Source organism: Varanus komodoensis, unplaced genomic scaffold, assembly GCF_004798865.1.
Source record: "Varanus komodoensis strain SLA01 unplaced genomic scaffold, ASM479886v1 scaffold33, whole genome shotgun sequence".
Lineage (NCBI taxonomy): Eukaryota > Metazoa > Chordata > Lepidosauria > Squamata > Varanidae > Varanus > Varanus komodoensis.
In genome coordinates this window covers 10,245,351-10,259,625 of record NW_025335817.1, presented here as the reverse complement: position 1 = coordinate 10,259,625, position 14,275 = coordinate 10,245,351, and the positions used below count along the sequence as shown (strand labels likewise).

The window sequence follows — 14,275 nt, the reverse complement described above, 5'->3', positions numbered from 1 at the left end:
CTCCCCCTCTGAACTCTGCCACCAAACTCCTGCTTGTTCTCTTTGTTTGCTTGCTACCTGGAAGCTTAGCTGCTTGTATCCCAGAGGATGGGGCAGCTTCCTCTAATCCATGATTCCATCCATCCCCTGATGATGGAGTTGAGCCATAATACAAAATAGTCCCTGGAAGCTAATCAGTTCTCAGCCCCTGCTCTAGAGTCTCAGGCTGAGGACCTTCCCATCACCAGCTACCTAATTATTCACGGGAGATCCTTGACACTGAGTCTGGAGCATGCACTTTTGTGCTGAGTATATTGCCCGGCTGTGTGGTACTTTTTGTTCAGGACAACTAATAATGAGTCTTTTTGTGAGCAGCAACTTCGACAAACAGGTGTCTCTCCCACTCTCTTCAGTTCTTATCTTTTAGTTAGGGAACTCCAAGGAGAGTGATGCATTGGTCAACTCAGATGAGACTCGCAAATAGGAACTGTAGGAAGGCACACCCAATGATTATAGTGAAGTCTCATGTCTGTTGTTGTCTTTTCTAGATGTTTGCCAGCACAGCCCCCCCCCCCCCGCCGCCCTTTAGCCAGGGGGTGAACAGAAGGTAGGCCTCTCAGTAATTTCCCTTAGATTGGCCAGGATTTCTGTCTCCCAGTTGTTTAACAGCAGCAACAAAATGACTCCTCCTAAGCTAAATTATGCAATTGAAATTAAGATAGCTTGGGATAACTAGGGGTGAATGTTTTGTGAAAAGGCTGTAAACTCTATTCAGTTCCTGATAGACGAATTCCTGGGCTCAAAATTCTTTCCTTCTGTGTATGTCTTTTGCACTGCCTTTGGTTGGTAGGTCTAAGTTGTAGTAAAAAACAAAACAGACAATCCCCATTATAACACTATGGTATCTCTCTCAGCATGTTCTTTTTCTTTTTCTAGGGGATGAGCAATTTGGGGGTGTTAAGGCAGAAACTGAAACAATCTTCCTCTTTGACTTCAAGTCTTACTCATTCATGGAGACTTTTGCAATGAAAGCTGAGAGTTCATTCAGCGCCTTGGCAGAACTGCCATGGGACAAGCGCTGTGATGCTTTCTTAAATGACAAGTAAGTTTCTTGTATCAGAAAAACCTAGAGCTGCCAGAAATATTTTCTGGGAGAACATCACTATTTCACTCACTAAGTATATCTCAAAAACCACAAAGAATCTTGTGGCACCTGATGAAGCATGTCGGTTCATACCCCGTGTGATGCAGTGCTTGAGAGATCCAGGTTCTATTCCCTCCTCTGCCATGAAGCTTACTGGGTGACTTTGGGGCAGTCACTGACTCTCACCCTAACCTACCTCACAGGGTTGTTGCGAGTGTGAAATGGGAGAGTAGGAGGACTGTGTAAGCTGCTTTGGGTCCCTAGCAGGACAAAAGGTGGAGTATAAATATAATAAATAAAGGAAATTGAATGCAGAAATTACTATAACACTCCGTATTTCTGCTAAAGTGTGCTATAGTGCACAGCAGTTTGTCAGAATAACTTTGCTAGAACTGCCACAAGATTCTTCATTGTTTTTGCTGCAACAGACTAGCACAATTACCCTCTGGAAACAATTCTAGATCAGTGCCTTCCCTTGTAATCCTCTGCCTCCTCATTTATTTGCACGCCACTTCATCAAAGTACACTCAAAGCAGCTCACAAGATGTGAGAACAAATAATCATTTGTTCATGCACTGGAAGTCACCTAAGAAGGCCTCAGCAATTATAGGCAACCTCTAAATACATGTAAATAAATAAATGAATGAATGAATAATTGGTGTGGAGATAGAAAAGATCCTGTGGGGTCATAAATATAAAAAATGCATTTTATCATATTAAATCTACAAAGGCATTACAATTATAATTTCTCTAAATATATGAAAACTTATCTCTTTACTAAAAAGAAATATCCATATTTAATTAATGAATCCTTTACTTACTAATCAAAATCACTAGGCTATCAATAGCAAATGCATCAGCATCCAAATGTTACAATTTAAACCACTGGATTCAAAGTCTGTCAAAGCAGCCTATCACATTAAGGCAGCCACACTGAGAAGTACATGAATTTCAGTGTAGGAGCACCAGGAGAACATGCTAGCATTTTCAATTCTTTCCGTCACCCCAGCAACCCTGTGCCAACTAAATTCACTGTTCTACTCAAGCAGTGGTTGGGCAGTTAATCTTGGCCACCTTGCCCCCTCACTGTCATCTAGGGGACCAAAAGCACACACCGCCACCAGTTCTTCTCATAATGGGACCAGATGAGTGGTGTTCTCCAGGCACCTTCAGCAGCAGGAGTAGGTGGAAGCGAGCCAGATAAGCAAGGCCCAGCATTAAACTGACAGAACTGAATTGCTAAATATGCTTGGTAGAAACTGGCTCTTCTCTGTCGCAGCACAGAGAATGTTGGGGAAAATGTGCAGGATTGTGGGCTGTTGCTACACAAGTTCTGAACATGCCTCGGTTCCCAGGATTCCTGGGTTGTGTTTTGTCATCCAGTATTAGCCACATCCCTGTGGATTAGTTGCCTTTATTTTGTGTGATGGAAAAGCTGCATGCTGATGAAGTTGTTTGACAGCTCAGTGCTGTTGGGTGGAGATAATGCACAATATTATCCATTAAGAGTGGGAATCATGCCACTTGCATTCTTCATCCACCTCCAATTATATGGAAGGTAATATATTTAATTTTTCCTGGTGTTGTTCCTAGGTGATACATTGCTTTCACAGTTTCACCAGATGGCAATGTGATACTTTAATGCTGGTATTTAATTACTCTAGCTTTCTTTTAAACATACTTGAAGCATTGTACAATAATACCAAATTTAAAACTAGCAAATATATGGAACACATTTCCAGTATTCTCCCCATTAAAAAATAGAGAAAGAGATGGAAAAAAGCATGCTTATAAGGGGGTAAGATAAAGCAGGAGGAGGAGCAGTTTAGTGAAGGGCTTTTGCATTTAATTATTTTTGGTAGCTCTTTTCCCACTCTAGATTGTCACCACTCACCCTGGTACCTTTTTTCCAGAAGAGTTTCTAAACATTTGGGAAACCCACAAGGAAAAAAGCGGCTGGTGGTAGCAGGATTTGGGGGTGGAAAAATGGAAGGCAAGGAAAGTAGTTCCCCGTCTCTATTTTCCTGCTCCAAAACACTTTTCTTTAAACATTTTTTTTTTTTTTGCAGAGCTGCTTTTTCTTAAAAAAAAAAAAAAAGGAGGCTAAAAAGAAATTGTTCCCACAAACATATGTAAAACATCAAATCCTGTCTTGACTCATTAGCCAGTGTAGTAGTTAAGAGTGCAGAATGGGACTCAGGAGATCTGGGTTCTAGCCCCACTCAACCACGGAGCTGACAGGGTGGTGACTTTGGGCCAGTCTCAGACTCTCAGCCCAACCTACCTTACAGATAAGATGGAGATGAAGAAGAGAATTATGTAAGCTGCTTTAAGTTCCTTACGGGGAAAAAAGGGTGGGATATAACTATAATAATGGTATTGGTTAATTAATAATAAACTATCCCAGCGCGATCTGCTATGGCTGGTACTAACTCTGCTTGAGCAAGGGACTTTCTCAGTCCTGCTGCCCAAGTTCTTTTTCATTGGCATTGCCAGAGACTCTACTTGGGGTCTTCCACATGCAAGGCATGTGCTCTTGCTGTACAGTAAATCCTTTTCCATTAGTAGTAGTGGCAGCAGTGGCAGTGGTGATAATAAATTGCTATTAGTGGATTATTTCATTATGTCACCATATTATTAACATATATTGGAACTTACAATGCCCCCCACCAAAAAAACAGTCTTGGAACAACTTGCACACACAAACACAGAAATGTAAAATTAATACCAGAGAGAAAAATCTCAATTGTTTGCTTGGGTTTGTACAACAAATTTTGGGCTAACCATGGGTTAGTGCTGTATATGAGCCAGGTAAATTGTATGCCAAGCACTCTGAAAGCTTGAAATTGCTCTAGAAATGGTCAGTGTGATTTACAGTGCCAGGGAGCACCTTCTCAAACAATTCCTGCTTGCTTTGCCATCTGGTGATGAGTGCATGAGGGAGCTGGAACCTCTGTCTTTGTCTCCTTGCCAGCCTGCAGCGGCTGTCCATGATTAGTCAGCAGATGCCTGAGTGCTGGAGCCAGCTGCAGGAGTATGCAGGTGTCTTGTCAAGGGGAAAGCCAGAGGAAGCAATGGGACAGCGGGAACCGAGGTGAGTTTGTCTTTGCCTTGACCAATCTAGTTGCTACTTTTGCCAGTTCCAGCAGCAGGGATGGGTACACAATGCCCATGATGTCCTTTGGATACTCTTTTAAGTGTCTGTCAAGGTGCCCCCCCACTCCCACTGTGTTTTCATTAACAGACTTCCTTACCAGCAGCTGGGCTCACTTAGGGAGGGGACTCCAGGCACTACCATCGTCATTTCCCATCACAAACCTGACTCCCCGAAAGAACCATCATCTCTGGGCACTGAGAAGGCTTACAGGAACGTTTCTCCCCTCTTGTATCAGTCTTTGGCTGTTACAAGAGAAATACATTTTTCACCTCACACAACTTAAAGGAAAAAGGTACAGGGTTCCCCCTCACCTGGCCATGAGGGTCCTGATGGAGAATAGGCCATGCACTGAATGCCAGCAATTCATTAATATATGTAAAAGTTAAGATTTGCACTTGGGAGTGCCCTAATGAGTAGGACTCGCTCCCTGTCTTGGTGACTTCATCTATGGAAAATCAAGCCCATTGATACCTGCTCTGATCTGTCTTAGTAAAGATGAACTATACATTTCCATCCACATTCTACAACTTCAGATTTTTAAAGCCTATTATGCTTTTTCATCCTGTTTCCCCATCAGTTTATGATTTCATTTTTATTTATTTTTGATCAAAGTTTTACAAACATTTATATGTATTTTTGCACACCATTTCCTTTCATATCCCAATTTTTGGCAAGCACTTTCCCCTGAAATGTTTTTAAAATATAGGCTTCCATAATGGACGCTGTTCTGAATGCATTTTTGATAAGAAAACCTCAACACAAAATCTGGAGCATCATGAACTCCAAAGAATAATTGTGTTCCAGTTTGTTAGTTTGACAAGTTGGGATTAGGTTGGTTCATATTAAAAATTAAATCAATCAAATTTATTGCCTTTCTCTTACCTTGGTAATTTTCCCAGTACAGCTACACTGGGATACCTCCTCAGGTCGGGAAACCTCTGGAAAGTGTAACTTTGTAGGAGTTTTGGTTTCTACCTGGTCCTATTCGCAAAAATCAGTACCTTCTATTCTTGTCTAAAGCTTATTAAATCAGTCAACGGATAATTCTGCTTTCTCATTCTAGCACGTTGCCTAAGAGTACTGAAGACACACAATGCATCGGCTGAGAATAGCCGAGTGGAAGAACTACACAGTGAGTTTGTGTACAAATTGCATTCAGCATAGCCAAGACCCTCACAGATGTAATAGAAAACCACGGATTAATCTTATGTGAATGCAGGGAGTGGTTTAGGATTGTGCAGTCTTTCTTCACTTGGATACCACTATTCCCCTTCTCAAAACCCTTCAAACCATAGTTTGTCATTTACTCTGCTTTGCATGTGCTCTGAAAATAAGGTCCACAAGCCAGAGTTTGATCAAGATAGAATTTTAAACCATAGTTTGCCAAAACCAAGATTATAGGAGGTATGCCTACGCTCCCTGTGTGATATATCAAGGTTTGGAGTTATCACCAAGCCTTGATCTTTTGGATTCCAGAGGTCCTTTGGAAACCCTTTTAGCTGTGATTAATCCACTTCTCAGTGTATCTCCCTCTTCTGGCTAAGGTTTCACCAGCTTGGGTAGTGTTTGTGATGATTAGCAAGTTTCTTCATGATTTTAAGAGGGTGCCGTCCTCCAAACAGCATTGTAAAATCACAGTACTCCACCAGAGTGCACTCGAGTGCTGTAGCCAAAGAGGTCGCAGGAGCCTGCATTCCTTAGAAGCCAGAAGAACTGTAACCAGCTTTAGCGTGTGTGTTGCATCAGGAGTGCTCTTGAGAAACCACTTAAAGTTTAATCAGCAGATCTGCGTAAGCTCCAGGACATTGCCCTCCTGCATGTTCTTGGTTTGTCTCTTAGGGCAATGTTGTAAGAGATGCTTTAGCTTGTGCTTTGATAGTCAGCAAAGGAAGGGACAGCCTCCTCCAACTCAGATATAGTTAAGCATATAGTTATAGTAAACTAAGGTTTGCTGTACAAATTTATGGTGTGATCACACCGAATATATTGCGTACATTTTTTGTCACTGCACCTATAAAAGGATACTGTAGAGTTATAAAAAAGTGCAGAGAAGGGCTACTGAAATGATCAAGGGGCTGGAACAGCTTCCCTTTAACATCTGGGACTGTTTAGTTTAGCAAAAAGGGGTAAGAAAAGGGAAAAATGACAGAACTGCACAAAGTCATGTATGGTGTGGAGAAAGTGGATAAGGAAAAGTATGCACATCTTCACATAGTGAATAGTTAGATTGATGAGACATGCAGAAAAGGGCATTTCTGTAATTGCCTGTGCAAAAACCAGAGCAGAATTTCATTGTTCATGAGTTGAAAAAAATTCTCTCATTTTAAGAAGTGAATGGAATATTTTTTACAGTGTACATTTGCTCCCACTCCCACTCCAGTTGAAACCACATGATTGTCCTGAAAGAGATGGGGCCATTTTTTTGTAGGCAGATAATTAAAAAATATGCAGGTGCTGCAGTGGGTTAAACCGCTGAGCCGCTGGGCTGGTTGACTGAAAGGCCTCTAGTTCGAATCTGCACAATGGGGTGAGTTCCCGTTGCTCCATCCCAGGTCCCACCAACCTTGCAGTTTGAAAGCCATGCAAATGCAAGTAGAGAAAAAGGTACCATTTCAGTGGGCAGGTAATAGCGTTCCGTGCACTTCGGTGTTTAGCCATGCCGGCCAATGACCACGGACACTGTCTGCGGACAAATGCTGGCTCCCTCGGCTAGGAAACAGAGATGAGCACCGCCCCCTAGAGTCAGGCATGACTGGACTTTAATGTCATGGGGAAACCTTTACCTTTTATTTTAAAAAAATAGAAAAGTGGAGTATACCGAGTGACAGCTTTGCTTCATTTGTAAGCCATCCAGAGCCTTTTAGTAATGGGACAGCATAGAGAAACTTTAAATAAATAAATACATTTGAGTTTCCTTGTCAGCTCCCAGGTAAGTAGGGAAAGCAGCTTTCGGGGATGGTTTGCAAGGCAGACACTGGGTGGAAAGGGTTTAGGGCTTTCGTTTTCACCTTCTGCTTCTCTGTAAATGTCCCCCTATCTGTGCTTTGCCCATCATCATTGCATAGGGGTTTGGGAATCTCTGTATTTCACCTTCGTCAAATTAAGCTTACAAAAAGCTGTAGAAATCAACCTATTTTCATGAATGTAGATTTACTTTGACTATGACCAGGAGGGAGAGTTGCTAGCATGGTAGGGTGTCTTTTTTTTTTTCTTCACATGGTCGACTTGCATACTCTGCTTGGGCCACAGGTTGATCCGTCTTTGAAGTTCAGCCTGCCTTAGCTTAGAACATTACAGGCTGTTTATGCTGCCTGCTATGCTCTGCCCAGGTCTCTTAGGAGAAACCCAGACTGTTCCAGATTGCCATGGCCCTGCCAAAAGCACCACAATTCTCTTCTCTGCAAGACTCATACTGTCTGCAAAACACTCACTGTTGCTCTGGTAGCTAGTCTGCACTAGAGGTGTGCCTCTTTTCTCCATTTGGGGTGGGATGGGCCATGCTGACAGAGCCACCCCCCAACTGCAGAGTGGGCTCCCCCTGAAAGGAGTTTCTTGGGGCTACCTCTTAGTGCACTCATAAAACACAAGTCCTTTATTCAAGGTATGTTTCCCTTTGGATTTTTGGTGGCAACTAGAATAGTATAAGTTGTGTTTGTGATCTTTTTGGCACCAGGCAAGCCCTACTTTGTTCTCCTTGGCTTTTGATCTTCTGAATTTTAAAAATGGTTTTAACAGCTGCTTTTAAATGTTTGGGCTTTTTTTGTTGTGATTTGATTTGTTTTTGCCTTATTGTATGTATGCAATAAGTAAATAAATCAATATCATGGAAATAAAACCTTCTGGCCCCCATCTTTCCCCCATCACAAGTGGGCCTGGGATGATTACGTGTGCTAATGCCCTACTCTCTGTTGAACTATATTGCAGCTATATTTAATATGAGAATGGGTTATTGCAACATTATCGTGCACCGTTATAAGGTTCACTGCAAACCGCAGTGCTAAGTTTTAATTAAAGTTGCCCATGTCTCTCCTGGTTTTTGCCATTCTAAGCCAAAGTAGCAAAACACCAGGATATGCTTAGTTTCCAAAGGTCAAAGAAAAATCATATAAGCCATTTGGCAAGGAGATGGGATTCATGAATTGGAAGTGACACAGGTAATATGGTAGCAGGAAGACAGGGCAGGAAAGCCTACGTAATGTTTTCTGAAGGGAAATGAAATTAAGCCATTTCTTTCTCAAACCATTTCAGAACATTCCACTGCTGTACCACCTCTGATTTCATCTGGTGTTGCTTTCAGATAAGTAATGCCCTTAACATTGGATTCTTGGCCTTACACAGAAACAGTATATGGCAGAGCAAGGCCTAACTTCCCCTTTATTGCGCAAGCCTTTCATCTGTGCCTGACCATGAAACGGAATGGTCAGCTGAAACATACAAAGGGAGAAGGGGATGGACTCAAAAGCAGCACATGCAGCTAGACCATTCTCTTCATGAACTGGAAGTTTCTCTCCAGACGCACAAGCACCACCTAGCCTACTCTAGCCTCTTGGAGTGAAGATTATGTCTAGACTGTTTGTAGGTTGCTACCTGTGTTAGAGCTGGGTAGTGCTGCTGGAGATGCTTAATATCCGCCTCCATTTACCAGTCCAAGTTAAGGACGGGAACCCAGTGAAAATAATTCCACAAAAATTGATGTGGAAACCTTTTCAAACAAACCCTTCTCTCCCTTGCCCCCTGAGGTGGGAATAATTGCACAAGAGGACTATACCACATCTGTACCTACAGAATTGAAGATACAAAACAAGGAAAGGAGTATCTTCCATACCTCTGAATGCTTCTGCAAATAAGGCCTTTGTATAGTCAAGCAGGAATTGCTGGAGGTATCAGCCACATCATATCGTGAATAGTATGGACAGAATTGTGGACAAAATAATTGCGGACAAGAGCCACACATTTTTCATGTCTGCACCTTTTGACTTGGATCCTTATGAGACTTGCCCTGTGCTATCACTAATCTTTCAAGTGCGAGTGAAGATTTGACCAGGATGTTTCATGGTTTAATTCAACTGATGGATTCATCTGTTTTTGTTTCATATTTCACAACCTTTTTCTGTTGTATTTTATTAATCTTTATTGCTTCTGCATTATTTCAATATTTTGCAAATAATTTTGAGATGTAGTATACATGAAAATATGTTGCAAAAACCTAAAAAAATATTATATCTGTATCTTTATATTAAAATGTGATGTGTGAATAAGACAAATCTGTTTGGAAATATTGTTCATGCAGCTATACCTAACAGAAAGCAAGGAGTAGTTTATTTATTTATTTAGCAGACTTATATGCAACCCCATTCGCCTAGACCTCGGGGTGGTTTACAAATAAATAAATATCATTAGTACAATAAAATACAGTTGGAGACATCCTGGCCAAAGTTGTTAAAATCAATAAATAAAATCAACAATTAAAATGACATTTAAATAAAAAGGTCTTGGCCTGGCGCTGAAAAGCAAATAACGACGGCGCCAGGTGGGCCTCTCTGGGGAGCGCGTTCCATAGGTTGGGCGCCACCGCAGAGAAAGCCCTCCTCCGGGTGCTCACCCTCCTAATGTCCTTCACAGAGGGCTCCCGGAGAAGGACCTCTGCCACCGATCTCAAGGGGCGGGAGGGCACAAATGGACGTAAGCACTCCTTTAGGTAACCAGGACCCAAGCCGTTAAGGGCTTTATAGGTGATAACCAACACCTTGAATTGGGCCCGGACTTCAATGGGGAGCCAGTGAAACTGATGGAGGACTGGAGTTATGTGAGCACAACGCCCAGTCCCCGTCAGCAACCTGGCAGCTCTGTTTTGCACCAATTGAAGTATCCGGACCGTCTTCAAGGGTAGCCCCACATGGAGCGCGTTACAGAAGTCTAGTCGGGAAGTTACCAATGCATGTGTCACTGTCGCCAGGCAGTCATTCTCCAGGTAGGGATGCAGCTGGTGAATCAGCCGAAGCGGAAAGAAAGCGCTCCTCGCCACCGCTGTTACTTGAGCTTCCAGCGAAAGCTCTGGATCGAGGAGCACTCCCAGGCTGCGGACCTTGTCCCTAAGAAGGAGTGCAACCCCATTCAGGACAAGATCAAGGTCCCCTTCCCCGAAGCCCGAGCCGCCTACCAACAAGACCTCCGTCTTGTCTGGATTGAGCTTCAGTTTATTGAATTGATTAATAAATTCAGTTTATTTATCAGTTAGTTGCATCCCAATGTGGAGTGTGAACTTAAGGCAAACCTGGGTTTGTTAGTACTTAATTTGTGGATGGCCTTCAGTTCCTGGGTTAACTGGATTTTGTGTCAAAACAAGCATCCACAATTTATAAAGACTACACGTCTTTCACCAAACGGCTTTACAATTCTGCATTTGCCAGAAGAAATGTATTTTCTATTCCCGCAACGCACAAGACAGGTTAATCTGTGTTCCTGAGAAGGCCATGTGGTAGCACTTCAGAAGCTGATGAGATCCTGGAACTCATGCGGAACACGGGTAATAAAATCATTTCATTTTGCTCAGGAATGCAGAGACTGTGTGTGTTGAGACTGGGAGACAAGGAGTTTTCAAGAAAAATAATGGGATTGGTTTGTCGCTATTCCAAAAATGAGGGGGTGCAATATTTTTCCCATTAGTTTACAAAAACTTCTTTGTTCTGAGGTCTTAGAAAAGGGAAACAAAGCATATGTGGGAGGAAGAAATTCAGATGACCAGCTGAGGCATCTAACACTCTGGGCCAGACTTCAAATTGTGCCAGGGAAGGGCAGTCATTTCTTTCCATCAGATTTTTTTAAGGCTAATTACAATTTCTCTTTAACAGCATTTATTGTCTCTGCCTCCTTGTTTAGTTTGCCATTCATATTTTTGCTCAACTTAACCTCCATTCAAGGATGACTCCAGATACGGGTTAGAACAGGAATGCATAATCTTTAATCACAGCTGCAGGGGGCATATCTGCCATGCCATAAGATTGAGAAACCTTTGAGTATCGGAGATGGGAAATAGAGATGAAAGTGCAGCAAGACATTTTCATGAAGTGTTGACCCCAGCCATTTATATTCTGCTAGAAGCAGTATATATCTTGAGTTAGCACTGTATATCTGTCCAAATAGGAAAGAGGAATGGCAGTTAACTGGCAAGATTCCTTCTGCTGCTCAAACCCAATGAAATACTAAGTTTCTTCTTCTGAATCAGTAAAAATGGTATGACTAGTGTTCAGCAGGAATGTTTGCCCAAGCGTCTGTCACGCTCGCTCACATCAAGTCACTGTTCTGGTACTTACTGGTTAGGTTACGGTGTGCTTGTTTGTATATTTCTGTTAATGATTCTAGGCTGATTTTTCTCCTTAGAGGCCTTTGGAGCTGCTCAAGAGATTAAGAATAAATAGCAACACACAACAAAATTGTAAGAATGAACATGGTGCAGCCTGAGAACAGTCTATCAGATACAATAATGAGATGACATGGTAACCTGAGGGTTCAAGAAAGGAATCCCAAAGTAGAACATCTTAATCCTCAAAGTCCTGATTCAAATTGAATTGAATTGACCAATAAATTGAATTAATGGTGCACTTCTATATATGTTGGGACAGGGGAAAGAAGGCCTACAATTTTCAGCTTGTCCCTTGCTGGGGCATGCTGCGAGCTGTAGGCCTTTCTCAACTTGCATAGGATTGAGCCTTACACCAAAGAGTTCCTGCACTGGGCTGCTTATTAGATGTCAGGACCATAGATGGCGCATAGAAGGTAGAGCTAGCAAGCAGGTAATTCCCCGAGGCAGTAGCTTTGGAATACTGCCCCAGGGAAGTATGTGCTTCAGTTTCTAGCCTCTGACCTTTAAGAAAGCTAAATCCTCAGTTAAAGCTGTCTTAAGCTGACCCTGCATGGGTCAGGCCATTTCTGGACTCTGTCAGTTTTTAATTCCTTCTGTCTAAAGTCCATGCTATCACATTTCCTGTGGTGGTGACTGCATGCAACTTGAAAAGACACATGAAAATTCACATTCATTTTCCCTTGGTCCCCTGCTTATTGGCAGAGGCCAGATACATGAAGAAAGATGTTCCAAACAATCAGAATTATTCAGTAAAAGGAATTATGCACAGAATTCTCTCCACAATCGTGGGAGTATTGTCATAGGAAATATGGACATTTGAAAAACCATCCCCTACATGGCTAAGCACACACAAACGTAGCTATTGAACGGTTTCAAAGTTGTAGCATGCTAGGCCAGTCAGTATTTGCCTAAATTTATGCTAGAAGCCAGTTTTGCTGTTACAATGAGAACTTATTAATGCACTTCCTTGAGGCATGTCATAGACTGCCATATCCATTTTTGACAGGTAAAATGTAACATTGTCCTAATTTCTCCCACTTCTGCTAATGATAGAAAGAAAAGCAGGAACCTCACTTTTTCCTCAACTTAAAAAGAAAAAAAAATCTGTGCTAAGTATTGCAGCTTTTATCACCTGGGACCTGTTTTCACCTTCACAGAATGCAAGTCTAGAGCCCTTGGGGCGAGTGGAGCTTGTTGTATGGTTCTTATTGCTTACCACATCCCTTAGTCATCCCACAATTCTGCGCCCCATTTGTGGGGAGAGAAATTAGAGGGGAAATATTGTGGACTGTGGGAATGCAGCAGACACAGTATATCTTGAATTTATCAAAGCTTTTGAAAGGGGTCCAGGATATCCTGATTAGCAAACTAGTCAAAAGAGGATTAGATGTAGTTGGATCCACAGTTGGCTGCAGAAGTGAACTCAAAGAGTGCTCATCATGGGCATCTTCTCAAACTGGAGAGAGTTAACAAGTGGGGTACCTGGGCACCCGGTGCTTTTCAACATTTTTATTAATGATTTGAATGAGGAAGTACAAAGAACAATGATCAGATTTGCCGTTGACACAAAACTGTGTGGGATATCTGAAACTGTGGAAGAAAGAAAGAATTCAAGGTGATCTTGATAGGTTGGCGTGCTGAGCTAAAAACAACAGAATGAAATTCAATAGGAACAGATGCCAAGTTCTGCACCTAGGAAAAAGAAACTCAATGCATTATTACATGATGGGGAATACTTGGCTGAACAATACTACAAGAGAGAATGGTCTTGGAATTGTTGAAGGTCACAAGTTGAATATGATTCAAAAATATGATGTGGCTGCAAAAAGAGAAAATGCTCTTTAGGCTGCATTCATAGAAGTATCACTTCCGAATCCTGTGAAGTACTAGTTCTCCTTTACTCAGCACCAGGTAGGTCTTATCTGGAGTGCTGTGTCTATTTCTGGGCACCACAGTTGAAAAAAGATACAGGCAAGCTGGAAAGGGTTCAGAGGAGGGCAGCAAGGATTGTCCAGGGACTAGAAACAAAGCACTATGAGACGAAGTTGAAGGAACTGGGCATGTTTAGCCCTGAGAAGGGAAAACTGAGGGGGGACGTGATGCAACTGCACAGCCATCTGGGAGGAATGGCTTAACTTGGTGTCCTGCAGGGGGGGTTGGACCTGTCAGCCTTCCAGCCCGTTCCAAATTTATGATTCTGTTTTACTAAATGCCTCCCCTATTCTGTCAAGTGGGGCTCACCATGGTCACTAGCACAGCTACATTTTTCTCTTTCAATTTTTGTTTGTTTCTGCAGTGTATAATGACAGTGTTGGCTGCTCAGGTGCCATTTTTCATCATACAATGCCTCAGGCCTAGTGTCATTCCAGGGCATTGTGGGAACGACTGTCACATACAACGATGATGGAATATGGGAAAAAATTTGGAAAGAAAATTTTGTCAGAAAAAACCTGTGAAGATTTGACTCAGCTCTAGTGCTTTTCAAGTGTTTCAGCTGATAATTGATTTGGTACAAAATTGCAGGTTGGGTAGAAAAGTTCCCCTGAAATTTGGGGTGAATTGGGGGATTAGAGGTTTTGTGAAGTGTATGGTCTTATCATTAACAGCAGGATGGTCTAATTGAAGTGTAAGT

General features: G+C 42.2%; 1 protein-coding gene across 1 annotated transcript in view; it reads left to right on the top strand.

Moving 5' to 3' along the window:
- Window positions 1–9,257, top strand: part of WDR93 (WD repeat domain 93) — a 31,601-nt gene extending 22,344 nt beyond the window's left edge. Inside the window, exons 15-18 of the mRNA XM_044438903.1 lie at window positions 916–1,081; window positions 4,098–4,217; window positions 5,344–5,412; window positions 8,529–9,257. Coding sequence (XP_044294838.1) covers window positions 916–1,081; window positions 4,098–4,217; window positions 5,344–5,386 — 329 coding nt within the window. The 3' untranslated portion in view covers window positions 5,387–5,412; window positions 8,529–9,257. The remainder of the gene's footprint in view (window positions 1–915; window positions 1,082–4,097; window positions 4,218–5,343; window positions 5,413–8,528) is intronic.
- Window positions 9,258–14,275: the final 5,018 nt, after the last annotated feature.